The following is a 16,084-nucleotide window of genomic DNA, read 5'->3' on the forward strand; positions in this document are numbered from 1 at the left end:
CAACGCAGCGCCCTTGAGGACAGCATCTGCCTTCGTGCAACTTCATGGGTCCAACTCCTTGCCAAAGACTCACTAATACTTTTCTCTGAATTCAGCATCCCCTCCCTATGTCATGCTCCCAGGTAACCCAGCTTGTGGTGGCAAAGACACTGGTCAAACACCAACCATGCTGCTCCCCTTCCCTGCAGAAGCCTGGCCACACTCAGCAGACTGGTGCTGAGAATTGGCCCATTTCTCATACCTTAACTTTGAGGCTCAAAACAGGTTTTCAGACAGTCACAGTGTCTCTTTATGCCTCCTGGTCACCCATGGCAGGGCTGCTCCTTTTGTCCTAACAAGGAAGTGACAGCCCCATCCTCCCCAACCATCCTGGTCCCACCTGCAGCTAACATCCTCTCTTTTAGATGAGCTGCTCTACCACATTTGCCACTGTCCTTTAACCACTGTGTCCTGTCTGAGCTTCTCACTCTATCTCCAGCTCTCCCACCCCAAAATTTGTTGAAGAGCTCCTGGCAAAGGCAGTCTTTGGCCCATGGGATGAGGCTTCACATGCCCCAGGCCCCCAGGTCTTCTACTGGCAGTGCTGGGATGTCACCACTCCTTCCTCACCCCTCCACCCACTCCAGGAGGAGATAGAGCAGCCAACAGTCGGTTATAGCTTCTGGCAAGCTCCAGCTAATCCTTTTGGAAGAGTTTCACCAGTCTCCTCTTCCCAAACTCCTCAGGGGCTCTCCAGTTACTTCCCAAATACCTACATGCACTCAGCTGCAGAGCCAAACCCTCCAACCCTGGGACACCAGCTCAGGGTTGTCAGGACAACATAATCAGCCATCCAAGGCACAGGCATTGCGCTACATCTCTAGTTCCATGATCTCATGCTATATTTTCCATACGGTCCCTGCCTCGTTCAGCGAAAGGGGTGGTTGCTCACTGTTTCCCATCTCCTCCTCACTTTCTGTGTGCAGCCTCGGGGCCCTCCATGCTCACATATTATTTTGAGCTTGTGTTGAGCACAGACTTGTTTCTTTGCTGATACTCTTGGGAAAGCACAGAGAAGCCTGAGGCTCCATGGATACCTCCTGTCACAACCTCTCCTCTCCAAAGCAGATATTATTGCACCCGTACCACAAGGAGCAGAGGTAAGAGAGGAGAGCCAGAGCTGCTGGTGGTCAGCCAGTTTCAGAACACCAAAGCTCAGCTCTCCAGAATGCTAATCCTGTCTGGGCTCTTTAAGAGTCCTAAGTAAGATTGGTCAAAAAGGATCATTAGTTCTTTGCCCCACTTGAAGCCACCATATTGATAAGGATCCCAGGGCACTTCTTGCTGGAGTACACCAGCAGCTCCCCATCTCTGTGCCACAGGGTCTGCCTGCCTCCTGCCACAGATTTACTTTGCCCTGAGACCATTATTCAATCCACCAAGCATCCCTCTGAATGAGCCCCCTGTTCTCAGGGTCATCAGAGGAGAAATCTGATCTCCTCTCTGAAGCAGCAGCTCAGAGGGCCCGAGGCGGTGGGAATCTGCTGTTCTTCACCGAAAGTGCTGTCGGTATTTGATCACTTGGAGTGTTTTGACATGGTTTGCAGTTGGATACGTTCGTCCTCAGCCTGTGAACTTATACATGTCAACCAGCAAGTACATGTCAGCCTCCACATCAGTATCTAGGAGGTCTACAGCTGACAAGGTAACCTTTTCATGACCAACACATTGCCACTCAGAGGAACAGAGACAAGAATTTGGTCTGATCTCCAACCAGATAAGGAGCTATTATTCACCCTTTTACACCTGAATAGGTTCTAACCTTTTTCCTGCCTTTCCATTGCAAGTCTTTGCCATTTCACAAAGCTTTTCTTAAAATGAACTTTCCACACAGATGATGAGCAGTGGAAGAAAAGACTTAGTAAATGCAAGTCACAGATTTGGACAGCTGGTGTTACCTGGGATCTTGCTCACAGACCTACCATAAGGCCAAGGCACTCATCCTCAGTGGTTTGAGCCCTATCATGTGTCACAAGACAAGCGATTTCTAATGATGGGTGACATTTTGTGCTCAGAACAGCATCAGTGTAGATATCGGACATCTGGCAAATTATTTCACTCTGGAAAGGCGACAGAAGCAATCAAAGCTTTGGTCTTTTCCCACCAGAAAAGCTACATTTGCTACCTCACATATCCACTTCCAGGGAAAGACCCTGCCTGTGGCTTCCCTGAGATTCATGCCCTCTCCACCTCAGATATGTAGAAAGACAACCCAACTCATGTGAGTACACAAGAAACTCTCCTGCAGGCTCCTTTTGTATATGAGTTCATGCCCACATCACACAAGAAAGCAGCCCTCACCCTGCCAGACCCTGTGCAGCAAGGGGTTGGGGAGATGGCTGTGCACCGAGGTTCACACATGGGCCTCCTCACTGCACCAAGCTCCTCTCTGCTGGGAAGCTGTCTGCTTAGGTGTCTCTTAGTGGCCACATCTCAGCTGGCAGAAGCCAGCACAGTTCCACTGACTTCAGTTGAGCCAGGCCATTTTGAGCAAGGCAAGGATCCAACTCTTCAACTGGAGGTAATTTTCCTAGACAGCATCTGCTACCAAGGTGACATGCTTCCAGGAAGGTTGCTTCTTCCTGTGTCTGTGCACTACAAGAATTCCCACAAATACCATCAAAGTTTGTATCTCCAAATAAAAACCCAGGCAGACTTGGCCAATACCATTTTGAGTTTCACTCCAGTCTGCATCTGCCGCAAGCTCCTATACCATCCATTCACAAAGAGCAAGTTAATTAACATAATATCACTCAGAGCTAGCTCTTTCCTGGCTATCAGTATCATCTAATCAGTGTCCTCAACTGAAAAGTAATCTCTGACTTGATCTTTCCTTGGCCACCAAGCAGTGCCTGAACAGAGGGGGCTTTGTTTTGAGTCACTAGAGACATGAAGGTCAGCTCCCAACCCTTTCCTGGCATTGCCCTTGTCTTGGAGAGCAAGGTAGAGCCTGTTTTCATATCAGACCTTGTTCTTTTCTTCCTGGCTTTGACAAGAAGGTATCATTTGTCCCAGGGAGTTGCTCCCCAGGCCGAGTGGGCTCAGACATGGACCACAATATGGCAGAGCAGCACCATGAAAGTACATCCCAGGGCAGGGGGGGGCAGTCCTGAACCCACCACCCACCCAGAGACATAAAACAATCCACCCAGCCTGACAAGGAGTCATCTGCCATGCAGTGACTCCACCACCTGCAGAAGATAAGGCCCAGCCAGCTTTTGCTTTGGCAGGATCCATCCACACCCTGAAATAAGCCACAACAGAATATGAAATCCAGATGACAAGAGGATCCACATCTGCTCCTGCATTGCACAATTGCAAGCTGGACTTGTGTTTGGGTTGTACCAAGCACACAGGCCAACTTGCAGGAGGAGGACAGCTTTTAAGACCATGAATTCTGCTGATTCTACGAGATAAGATCTACCCCCTTCCACAACACTCATCCTTCCCCCAAATTATATACTATATTTAATAATTTCATACATATATACACACACATACTTTGAGACACTGTTATTATAGCATGTCATTACATTTTCGCAAGATTTTAAAAGTAGGCAATCAGTCTGTATGACATGGTTTTTATGGGGGCTTTATTCTGGGGGAAGTAATTTGGTAAGTGTAAATTGATAGTTAGGCTGATGAAAAGCCAGACTGATGTAGGTGAACATTTTTCAAATAGGAGATAGCTGTGGGTGGGGAAGACAAGCCTTTTATCTTTAACCAATTTTATTTTATTTTTTTTAAATTTAAACACAACGTTTTAAGAAGTATCCAAGTGAGGGGAATTTTAAAGGCAATTTTAATAACAACTAATGAAAACATCCATTTTTCTATTGCAAGCCTGGGCAGTGTTAACCCAGCTATTACCTACAGCTGGATCCTACAAATCAGACTCAGGCTGGCTTCATGGGTCACAGCTGCTCCTCCACACCACATGGACTCCACCTCCCCAACTCTGCCCCCTTTCCACAAGCAAAGCTCATCACCACCTCCAGCCCCCAGCGACCATCAACCTCACCCCTCCACTCCACTAGCACCAGCCAGCATTTCTCTAAGACCACCAAGCCCAGTGACAGAAAAATCCCAAGACATAATTTCCCCAACAGGTCCAACCCTTTTCTTTGCTGCTGTGGAGCCCTCCTGTGCCAAAATCCTAAACTGAAAGATAGGATTTTGCCTTTCTGTGTTACCCATCCCAAAGCTGGGTTTGGAGACAGCCAGCTAAAAACCTATGCTTAGCCACCATTTTAAAATGCCAGCACTTACAACAGGTATCAGTGTTGTGCTTTGCCAGAGAAAAGTAAACAAACCCCAAAGTCTCCACAAAGAAATCCCCCAACAAATAATTCTCTTAGAAAGAGCAAAGGCTTTAGAAACACAGCAAATTTTGCACACAAGCACCTACCCTGCTGTCCTTCACAAGATCATCTCAAATCAGGCCAGGCAGCTTCCTAGGGCATGTCTTCCCACCTCCTCCCAAACCCAGGCAACCTGTGAATCCTGCTTATATAGGGCTTTACCCTCCCTCCTGCAACACCTTCACCTGGTGACTAATTACATCCCTAATGAGCAAGCAGGCACAGGTGAAACTACTTCTACCGGAAGAGAAGACCTTGCAGCTTAATATAGCTTATTTAATTCTGCATGGAAAGCCTTCTCCTACATCTGAGGCAACAGAGACAAAATAAAGGCTCAGAGAGGTTTTGTAATCAAAATATTATTGTTGAGAGAAAACAGAGCCTGTTCAGCGTCTAAAAATAAGTCCTTATTTTGGGGATCAAGAGGAAAAGCTGGGCTGCAGGGTGACCAAGAACACAATCCCAAGTAGTTTGGGCCAGGCAGGCTGCCCAGCACCCTGTCCCAAGATGTGATTCAGTGACTGGAACAAACAGGACGCTGCTGGGCTGGGGCTGCTGCAGGGCTTTGCAGCAGTTGCCATTCATAGGGTCAGGTGCCACGCTCTTCTGTCCTGAAATAGAGCAAAATCCCAAACCAATCCAAGAAATCCAGGCTGTTCCTGGGGAACTACAACTTGCAAAATAAAAATCACATGTTTTCTTCACACTATTTTAGAATATTTTTTTCTGCAGGTTGGACTTGGAAAACATTTTTACAGCGCAGGAACAGCGGAGCAGTGACTGATGAAGGGCAGGAAGAACACCTTGTTTTGAACATCTCAGACAATGAATTGTGGATCCCTGTCCCCAGTTTGGTGGCATCAGCACATACCCCCTGAACATCTCAATGTCAGGGAGCTGTGATGAGAACAACTTCTATTGGGAAATACCCACTTACATCTTTTAGACAGTCCTAGTATGGAGTTGCCCACAGCCCTGCCATGGAGGGTTAGGGTTCATGGTGAAGTGCTAGTCCAGATGAGAGCACTTATAAGTGTTTTCTGTTAGTACAAATACACAGAAGCTCATGCAGAGACCTGGCAAACACAGAAAACACTTTTTTCTCTTTTTCTCCCTCCTTTCTCCACCGTTCCAACCCCCCCCCCCCCCCTATAGAAAACACTTTTTTCTCTTTTTCTCCATCCTTTCTCCATTGTTTCCTCCCCCCCCGGCCTTGTTGTAAAGAAGATTGCCTGGTGTCTCACCTCCTTTTTTCTTTTGTCGTTTTGGTTGGGAGTCCTCTCTGCTGCCTACAGATGTCTACAAATTGGTTGTTCACAGCTGAACTAGTTCTGCACAGTCCTTCTGCGCTTGGTAGAGAGACCCAGCAAGTCCCTCGCTGCCACCTCGGATGGGATCCAGAGGTGTGTCACCTTCCAGATCCACCACTCTCTGACCCTCAAGGGCCAGTTTAGTCCCAGACCAGAGAACACTTGACATCAAAACCTCAAAGAGCAAAAGCTTCTCCCATGGTCTACGCTACTGAACACCTTGCCAACTTTGGAGATGATTCAAACACTTCCCTCTGAGTCAACAGGACACCCCACGCAAGAAAAGACCAGGCTTTCATTACTTTTTTTCAGAGATTTTTTTTTGTCTTTTTAATTGCATCTTGGTACGTGATTTCTGACAGTGTGTCAGCATCTCCCGCCGGGTCAGCCATCTCCAGACCTTGCTACATTCAGTGTCAGATCGTACGGTGGCAATGAGCCAGTGTTCTGAGCCTCACAGCCACTTGCATGTCTTTATGGGTTGTCGCTTACATCATTTGTGAACAGCAGCACAAAAGGACACAACGCATGAAAACGAGAGTGGGGATGAGGTGAGGGTCAGCTGAAGGCTCGACCCCAAGGAGAACTTTCCCCAGGTTCCCACAGCTCCTGCAGGGATGAACCCAAGCATGAAGTGGGAAATGCAGGGCTCTCCCTCCTTCCTCCTTCGCCCAAGTGGTGGTGATATGGGCTGCGATGTTCTCCAGAGCCAGGACAGCAGCTCACACTGGTCTAGCACCCATACTTGAGGGTATGGGACAGGGTCGCTGGCAGAGGCAGGCTGGGTCCTGCCATGGGAAGAAGAGAGGTGATGCAGAGAAGCATGGCTGAACCCGCATGGGCCAGGTAGTCCACCAGCTCCAGCAGTGTTGTCCACTCCACACCGACCTCCTGGACACATCCAGCGATATGAACAGGACCTGGCCACTGTGCTGTCCCCATCGATCTGCAAGCGGAGGAGCAGGTCCCTGGAGCTAGCCCTGCTTTGGGTTTCAACTGCACCTCAAAACCAGTGCGGCAACCTGAGAGCACCAAAAATAACCAACCCCAAAACCCAAACCTATTGCCTGAAGTGAACTGATGTTCCTTCCCTGCCACTGGGCTTTTGCAACCTAAACATAACGTTTATAAAAAGTAAATTATTTCATCTTATAACTTAAGTGCATTGAGTATTTCCTTAAATATGGTTCACGCTGAAAATAAAGTTACTTTTGCTGTACAGTAAATTTCTGATAGACTTAGAAATAAACTTTGTTGATACAATCTGGCAGGTGTGGCTGTGCAGTGCATCACCCACAGCCGCACAGCTCTGCACACACACACGTGCGTGCCCACACACACACACATACACACACAGAGCCCCATCTTCGGGGACGGGGACGATGCTAGGGGTTTCTAGCTTTCTATATTTGCATGGGAACATCTATCTTAAAAGTCCCTGTGTTTAAACAGCGAGCACTCAAGCTGGTTGAGGGAACAGAAGGAAAACCCCACAGTGAAATTTTCCCCATGTTTCCCCAAAGCGTTGTCAGCTTTTCAAATTTCAAAGCCCAGTTGAATCTACGGGCTCCCCCCTGTGCAGATCAGCAGTTTGCTCATTCCACTGCTCTGACCGAAGGTGGTGCAGAGGGGATATGGCACTGGGATGCTCCTGCGGGAAGGGTTTCCCCCTCCCCCTGCCTTTTCCCCCTGCTGAAACGAGAAATTTGGTTCCCCGTTTGAAATTTGAAAACCCACCAGCCAGCTGCAAAAACCACTCCTGTCCCTAATCCTAGGCTCCTAAGAGAAACATGAAACTATGCAACCCATAACTTAACTCGCTCCTTGGGAATCCCAAGCTACAACATATTGTTTGAGAGCATCCCAGCAGTGTCGCTTCCCCCTCCCTCCCAACCCCGGGGGCTCTGCAGCCCCTCCTGAGGCAGCGTGGCGGCATCGGCTGCCCCGTGCCGGGGACCATGCCGTGCTCAGGAGGTGAAGTAGGAGTTCTGCATGGAGTAGAGGTGGTCGATGGGGTTCCCCACTCCTGCCTGGAGCGGCCCCGCACCCGCCGTGTCGAGGAAGCAGTCGCCCAGGTTGCTCAGTGAGGTATCATCGCTATCCAAGTCGTGGAAGAGGGGCTCGGCACCTTTGGAAGCAGGAAAGGAGGAGAAGGCCTTCAGATCCTGGTTTCTCCTCTGGCACCTTGACAGTGTCCAGTACCCCCAGCTTTTGCAGTGTGAGGATTTAGGGAAGAGGGAACTGCTCTCTTCCCAGAAATCACTGCTTCCCTCAAGCATACCCCCACCACACAGCCCCCCCCCGGCCATGGCCCAGCATCTCTTTGATGGATAGGAGGCAAGAGGCAAACCCTGGAGCCTTACCATAGGGGTGCATGTGGTCTCCAGGCATCTGCGGGGGGGTGAGCCCTTGCCGGAAGGGGTCGGAGCCGTAGACACTTTGCTCCATGCCCAGCAGCTGCTGGGGTGGGGGCAGAGCAGTGTAGGGGTTCAGCATCCCCTCCAGCCCCGTGCTGCCACCACCATTTGTCTGGGCTGGAAGATAAGAGCAAGCTGTCAGTGCAGCCGGGCTGCTGCTTTTTTGCTCCCTTGGGAAGCCTGGAGAGGGCTGGAAAATGGGAAGACCCCGAGTGCGGGGAGGGCTGGGTGTGAGGGGGGTACCTGAGCTCAGGCGCTGTGTGTTTTGCTGATCCTGCTGCTGCTGCTGTTGCCTCCTGGCGAGCTTCTTCATCTGGGAAAAGGGAAAAAAATTGGGGTGAAATCATCCCCTGGCCGGAGCGAGGAGAGAAGAGAGTTCCGGCACCGGCTGCTGGTGATCAGCTGCCCCCACAGAATCACAGCATCACAGAATCTTAGTGGTTGGAAGGGACCTCTGAGATCATCGAGTCCAACCACAAAAAAACAACAACAAAAAACAAAAACAAAAACAAAACAAAACAAAAACAAAAACAAAAACAAACCACAAAAAACAAATCCACACAAAAAAAACCCACGCGCCCACCTTTGCTCGCTGGTTCTGGAACCAGACCTGCACCACACGGACACTCAGCCCCGTCTCAGCCGCCAGCGTCTCCCGCACCTTGGAGAGAGGAATGACAAAGGTGTCTCAGCCCCCTGAGCTTTTTGGGGGCACTTTAGGAGGATACAGAGCAGCCGGGGCAAGTACTTGCCCAGAATCCAGGATCCCCCTTTGGGGGCTGGAGGTGGCTGAGAACAAGCTCTTCTCCCCATACCTTCCTGCATGGCTTGGAGGAGACCTCAAAGGATGCCTTGAATGCCCTCCGCTGCTGCGTAGTTAGGATTGTCCGGGGTCTCTTGGGCCGCTTGTGATCCTTCCCATCCTCAGCACCCTTCCCCGACGCTTGGCCCAGTTTGCAGACGCTGTCCTCATCATCACTTTTGCCTAAGGGAGGGGAAAAAAAAAAAACAGCAGGTCCTTCACAGACAATGAACCACATACATCATTTTCCAAAATGATCTGGGAGACTTAAAACAAGGGGGTGTTGGTGGGGTTCTTCTTGTGAATGTGTGTGAGGAGCTGAGGTTTGGGGCTGGCTGACCCGTGGCAGCTCAGACACGGGGAGAGCTGCTGTGACAGCTCTATAACTCTCTATGGTTTGGGGTTGCTCAGCCAACAGATGTGCTTTTTGGTTCTTCTTTTCTCCAACAATCCGAGCAGCTGCAATATGAAACTCTGGGACACCTGATTTTCCCTCTATCAGCCCCAAATCCCTGCCTGCTCCACAGGGATCTTCTGCCAGGGCACAGCCTGGGATACATCTGGAGAGAGACACACGGGTGACATCCACATGAGGGGACAGCAGCCATCAAGGACTGCTGTGCTCCTGGGGCTGTCCCCCAGCCCAGCCAGGGACCAGGCATTTGGTCCCTCTGCCCAGACATTCCCGGCTGGGGGAGGTCAGGCCAAAGGGGGAGCAGAGATGCTCAGAGAGGGCAATGCATTAGCCAAGACCTCACAAACCCCTCCTGGTTTGCCCTACTATGGAAGTCCACTCCATCCAGAGCACGGAGTTGTAACCACAAATATAAGTGGCACCTTTCCACCTCCATTTCCCCCCTTCTGAGGAGTTTAAATCTCCCTGGATAGAAGCCCAGGCTGCTTCAAGCTTCACCCCCTTGGGTACTCGCTGCAACGTGCTGCTCCGTTGTGTTCCCAGGCACCGATTTGTATCTCCTCGCTGTTCTCCACTGCTCAGGGCCACGGGGCCTTGGGGCAGGAGCCTCTCCAAGAAAGCAGGCAGCGCTGCCCTGCCTCTTCCCAGCCCTCCTCATTTACCGCATCACTGCCGTGTCCATGACCTTGCTGGCGTGGGAGGGCTGTAATGCAGATTTGACAGCACAGGTCCTTCCCTCTCACAAGCCGTAAATCACTTACAGCCTTTTCCAGAAAAAGCTCCTCCACCATCCTTTTGGGAATCAGCAACGGAGCTGAGGTGCTGGTTTGATGCAGACGCGGACTGGAAGGCTGTGCTTGGCCCGAGTCCCATCCCGGGCTTGCCACGTCTCCGAGAGGTGGGGATGCACCAGGGGTTGTGAGCCTGGCCCAGAGTAATTAATGGCTAAAGCAGGTCAGGTCACACCCCTTGACAAGAGCTAATCATGGATAACACAAAGCAAGTAAGCGTAAATTCAACAGCAGCCCAGCTGGAAGATGGGGAAAGACAGGAGCAGACTGGGACGAGGGGAGGCAATGGTTTCTGCAGAGGGGCAAGGATGCTCTTGGGTACCAGTTACCTCCTCCTCCGTACTGCTGGGCTCTCTCCTGGTCTCACCAGCCACTGTGGAGACCTTCCCTGTGGTGAGGGCTGGGACACAGAGAGACGTCCACCTTGGTGGTCCCCAAAACAGCCTGTAGCTGGGCGCTGGCCTCCAGGAGCCGGTGCGCTGCTTCTGCTGCTCACCCACAGCACATCCATGGCACACCACCAGCAGCAATGGCAACGGGAAAGACAAACTGCTGTTTTCTTGCACGTCCCAATGTGAGAGACATAGTAATCCAGAAGTTCTCCAGCTCCAGTGCTGGGGACCCCCCGGGGTGTGGAGTCTCTGAGGCTAATGGGGCTGAGCAGCGGATGCCTCTGTCTCCTCCTCAGTGCCAGCACAGGCAGGGTCTCTGCTTGGCTGAGCTGCCTGCTCTCCTGAAACCTGAAGGAGTTTAATTTTGACGGAAGGGTACAGATTTTTTTACAAATACTGGAGGGAGGAATGTCAACTGATGGAGACATTTCAGTTCCTGAACTCCTCTGCACCTTAACGCGAGGTTAGCACCCGAATTCCCCCTCGTCCCACAGGGACAGAGCCCAGCAGGGGGAGAGACAGAGGCTCACGGACTCTATCAAGTAAAAGATGCTCAAAACCAACACGAAGGGGGACTGGGACACAGAGAGACGTCCACCTTGGTGGTCCCCAAAACAGCCTGTAGCTGGGCGCTGGCCTCCAGGAGCCGGTGCGCTGCTTCTGCTGCTCACCCACAGCACATCCATGGCACACCACCAGCAGCAATGGCAACGGGAAAGACAAACTGCTGTTTTCTTGCACGTCCCAATGTGAGAGACATAGTAATCCAGAAGTTCTCCAGCTCCAGTGCTGGGGACCCCCCGGGGTGTGGAGTCTCTGAGGCTAATGGGGCTGAGCAGCGGATGCCTCTGTCTCCTCCTCAGTGCCAGCACAAGCAGGGTCTCTGCTTGGCTGAGCTGCCTGCTCTCCTGAAACCTGAAGGAGTTTAATTTTGACGGAAGGGTACAGATTTTTTTACAAATACTGGAGGGAGGAATGTCAACTGATGGAGACATTTCAGTTCCTGAACTCCTCTGCACCTTAACGCGAGGTTAGCACCCGAATTCCCCCTCGTCCCACAGGGACAGAGCCCAGCAGGGGGAGAGACAGAGGCTCACGGACTCTATCAAGTAAAAGATGCTCAAAACCAACACGAAGGGGGAAAACCACACTCCCAGCAGCACCCCCCTCCTCCCCAAACCCTCCCCCCCAACACCTGCTCCCCAAATCCCTCCCAGAGTCAAAGGGAAAGAAGGAAAAGCGAAGCCGGATTTGGCAGGGTATTACTTTTAATTAACTCTCCCTTTCAAGCCTTTCCCCACCAAGGAGGGGGGAGAAATTAATGAGTGTCTGGGGCTGCCCCTGACGTCACCTGGGAAGGGGCCGGGGCGATGGATATTGTGCGGCGTGCCCTCGCTCCGACCCGCCGAGCCCGCATCCCGCCGCCGGGGCCAGGACATTCCTCGCTCGAGAGGATTTAGGGAGAGGAGAAACGTTAGGACGCTTTTAATTGGAAAGCGGGGTCCTCTTTCAGAGGGGCTTGTTTACTTAGGCTGGGCGGCGGAGGCTCGGGGGAGGCAGTAATTGAAGCAAGGGTTTGGGAGATTACAGGCAACATATGGCTCGCTTTTTATCTGCACTTTCTCATCAAGTGGCCTTTGGTGAGCAGCGGCCAGGGGGAGGGAGCGCAGGGGGCTTCAGAGAAGCAAAAAGGGGACTGGGGAGAGGCTGGACACGCACATCACATGCTCCTGGTGAAGGGCATCCAGGACCAGCGCTGGAGTGGGGACACCCCTCTGCATCCCCCAGCGTGGTGGTGGGGTCCCTGGGGGGAATGTGGCAGGAGGGAACAAAGCCGTGCCACCCTGAACATCTGCACGGGATGCACACCTGGGGTGGTCCCTGCTGTGCCACCGTCCCCAGAGCCACGCGCTGCCCTGAGACAAACTGTTGGTGGCCACCAAAACCAGGCAGGGACAGCGGTCGGGCTAAGCTACGTGGTCTGTGGGGAGAGGGGAAGCGCTGGGACTCCTCAGCCAGGGGTTGCCAGGGGTTGGGTTTCTGACCAGCCTAGGGGTTGTCGTGCCCTTTTGATCCCACACTGGCCCTTCACGTCCCTTGGGTCTCAGCTGGAGTTTCCACCGAAATAAGTATTTCCCATCGAGGTTTTTACTAATTGAAGCTCTCGGTTTGGCCAGAGCCCCTGGCAAAGGGGCTGGACCATGAGCCAATGAGTCGCTGGGGAGACCACACTGGCCCTTCACGTCCCTTGGGTCTCAGCTGGAGTTTCCACCCAAATAAGTATTTCCCATCGAGGTTTTTACTAATTGAAGCTCTCGGTTTGGCCAGAGCCCCTGGCAAAGGGGCTGGACCACGAGCCAATGAGTCGCTGGGGAGAAAAAGCTCCCCAACCTTTCCCAAACTGCCCTTTTCCCCCACTAGGAATAAACCCAAAACATTGTGGGACCAGAGGCCAATTCACTTTTTTTTTTTTTCCTGCATGATATCTCCTCATTGGTTCCTATTTTAACTGAAAGAGTTTGTATATCCCATAAGGAAAGAATAATAATTCTTCAATCAATTAAGGATTTTCCCAGGGCTAAGGCCAGAGCCAGCGTCAGCGTGCCGGATCCTGCTGCCTTCCTGCCCCTCCAGCTCCTCCAGCGCTGGACCATCACTTACTGGCTCCCTTCAGCCGCCTCCTCCCATGGCCTCACTCTTTATTTTAAAATATCATCACCGCTGTTCAGGGTGAGGATTTTCTCTTTCGAGCGAGCTGGGCTGCAGTGCTAGGACAGAGCCAGCTGCAAAGCAGCCGGGCTCTAGCTGCTGAGGAGCATGATATTAAAGAGAAACATGGGTTTTGAGCAATTTTGATTCCATCCCCACCAACGTCATCCCTGTCCCTCCACACACCTTCCCCCAGCGGCAGCATCACCTGTGCCTGCTGGTGAGTGCCAGGCTTTGCCATGTCTGTGACCTGCCCCACTTTGCACCTTAATGACATCTCCCTAAATGCTCACAAAGCTGATTTTTTTCCCCCCCTTTTATTTTTTTTTAAATTCAGATGCATTAATGCAAGGATTTCTGCTAGCAGATCATTTTCACCACCACTACCACCCATTGCTGGGTTTTCTTACTGCCTGGTAAACATTCAGATTCAATTTGCATTGACTGCAGATACATATTTTAATGCTGATCTGAGGCTCGGGGCAACCTAACCCAGCAGTGACACCCTGGCTGGAGCTGGATGCTCCAGCAGGGCACATCTCCAGCTATGGTGCCACCTCTCCTGCAGCCCTCCTTGCCTCAGCAGCATCCCCACAGCATCCCCACGCCTGGTCTGCAGCCTGGCTCTGGCCATCGACTGCCTGGGAAGCCACTGGGGACACAAGATTTGCAGGTTCCCTGCCCCCAGCTCATGTTTTAGTTCCGTGCCTCAGTTTCCCCTCTGTATTAAAAAGGGTGGCTGCAGCAGAAGCAGCTCACTTCTTGCACTCAGCCTTTCCAGAGTCCCAGGCAGGGACAGTGAGGCACAGGGGAGGGACACGGAAGGTTTAGCCCAAGATAGTCTGTGGGATGCTTGGGACCGTGATTTATTTTTTTTTTTAGGAAGAAAACTCTCATTTACAGCGTATTTATACCCAGGGCAGCCCCTTTGTTTTCCTGAAGCGAGAGATGGGAGATGTCACCTTTGTCCAGCACTGCTCTCCCTCTGCACCTGGGGAGCTGTACACCCCTGGGGATGGGGTGCTGGTGCCCTGCACAGGCCAGGAGCAGAAACCCTTATAGCAATGAGCCTAATGAGATGGGATGGTCCCCAGAGCATCCTCCAGCCCTGCAGCCTCTCTGCTGCCAAGGTCCCTGCTCACACCCTCGCTGCCGAGGTGGGAGAGACTCTGCCTGGAGGATGCAATGGTGTTTATAGACCTTTTCCCTTTGGCCCATGGGGCAGAGGTTCAGGGCCGTGAGCCCAAACCTCGCCTCCAGACAAACCTTGCCTCCAGACTCCACCTTGGAGCTGGCAGGGACCAGCCTGGGAGACACCGGGTGTGGGTGGCCCCTTACCAGAATGCGACAGAGCCGGGCTCACCAAGCTCAGCAGCTCCCGCTCCTTCTCGTAGTCGCCCTTACAGAGGAGCTGCCCCTCCTTCAGCACGAACTCGTCTCCCTTCTGCAGGCGCCGCTGGCAGACGCGGCAGCAGAAGCAGCGCAGGTGGTAGACGCTCTCCTGGGCGCGCATCACCAGCTCGCTGGGCGCGATGGCCTCCAGGCATCCGGCACACTTCCCCGCAAAGAGCCTGGGGGAGCAAGAGGAGACCCCGTCGGGACACCTGGTGGCACGGTGGCTGCACCCAGCAGATGGCACAGCACTGGGGACATCATAGTGGCACAAGGCCACCGTGTCATCCTGTTGGTGCTTGATTGCGGCAAGCTTGCCCTGTGCCAATGGGGGATGCTGCCTTTGGATCAACTTGAGCGGTTTTGGTTGACGTGTTACCAGGTGCTAACCATGAATGCAGTCAAGGGATGAAAACCCCAACGTCTGGATGCTCCGTGTGAAAAGCAAACAGGCGTCAAACCCAACAGTCCAGTCACCACCACCACAAGACATAGGACACAGCACATCTACATGAGTTTTATCAAGCAAACCCTACACGTCCACCTGCCTCCAGATCATGCCTAGGCATGAGGACATAATGGAGATGCCAAGGGGGCCAGCGACCTCATCCATGCCTCTCAACAAACATCTGCAGAAAGCACCCACGCTGACCGTTACCCACAACCACCCAGACCCTCTGGCCTCGGTCACTGGAACAGCTCCGTTCCTGCTCGCAAACACATCAGGAATGTCTAATATATCAAATATATCATAAAAATCCCCACGGCAGCAAGTGTTGGGTTAAGGCCGGTGACAGACTGAAGAGTTGATGTGTCAAAAGGAAAAGAAAAAGCTCAGCTTGTTCCTTGACAGTGTTTGAGGCATCCCTAATTGTAGGGTTCCCAGGTTTCAACACACTGGCTTTCTACTTAAAAGCTGATAATAATGACGACAGCAATAGCACTTTAGGTTGAAACAGAGCTTTTCTTTCTCTGACTTTAAATGTCCTTGCTGAGAAGCTCAGTAGCATGATCAATGATTCACAGCTGGGGACACTAAGGCAAGCAGAGTGGAGGTGATAGCACCAGTGTTGGCTTGAGAGGATTTGGAGGCACCTGGAGCTAAACCCTGGGCTGGATGTTTTAAGAGAACGGGATGTTTCCCCCAGTAGAAATGTTTGAAGGTACCAAACCAGAACCTTTTCGCCACCCCCAGATATCTGTTTTTTTGGCTTGGGCCCCATAATGAAAAAAAAAAACCAACAATGTTTACCCAGCCTCATCCTAAATATCTGTGGGAACTGGACATTATTATTCCCCTGTCTTGATGACTTTGGCCCAGAAAGAGAAATCAGAAGTCAGCACACATCCTGCAAAGGTTATCTCCGAGCATCACCCATGTCCCAGACTGGGGATGCTCCGGGCACCCACGTGGGGAGCACCACATCCAGCCCTCCACCGGCCCCTGATGGGTCCC

The 16,084-nt window shown here is 51.9% G+C and overlaps 1 protein-coding gene across 1 annotated transcript; it reads right to left on the bottom strand.

Moving 5' to 3' along the window:
- Positions 1-6,042: 6,042 nt before the first annotated feature.
- On the bottom strand, positions 6,043-15,241 carry LOC106888832 (LIM homeobox transcription factor 1-alpha-like). The gene is made up of 7 exons (XM_014943337.1): positions 15,165-15,241; positions 14,575-14,807; positions 8,943-9,112; positions 8,711-8,788; positions 8,371-8,440; positions 8,074-8,244; positions 6,043-7,838 (listed from the first exon to the last, which is right to left on the bottom strand). The coding sequence occupies exons 1-7, from the start codon at positions 15,239-15,241 to the stop codon at positions 7,678-7,680; spliced, it is 960 nt and encodes a 319-aa protein (XP_014798823.1). The 3' UTR covers positions 6,043-7,677.
- Between the last annotated feature and the right edge of the window lie 843 nt (positions 15,242-16,084).

This window comes from Calidris pugnax, unplaced genomic scaffold, assembly GCF_001431845.1.
Source record: "Calidris pugnax isolate Ruff unplaced genomic scaffold, ASM143184v1 scaffold63, whole genome shotgun sequence".
Lineage (NCBI taxonomy): Eukaryota > Metazoa > Chordata > Aves > Charadriiformes > Scolopacidae > Calidris > Calidris pugnax.

Excerpts from the sequence above, each read along its gene's own strand:
- LOC106888832 (XM_014943337.1), bottom strand. The coding sequence starts at position 15,241 with ATGGATGAGGTCGCTGGCCCCCTTGGCATCTCCATTATGTCCTCATGC. Across the intron at positions 14,808-15,164 it reads ATCTGGAGGCAGGTGGACGT|GCTCTTTGCGGGGAAGTGTG; the intron begins GTAGGGTTTGCT and ends TTGCTCCCCCAG. Across the intron at positions 8,789-8,942 it reads CCTCCAAGCCATGCAGGAAG|GTGCGGGAGACGCTGGCGGC; the intron begins GTATGGGGAGAA and ends CCTCTCTCCAAG.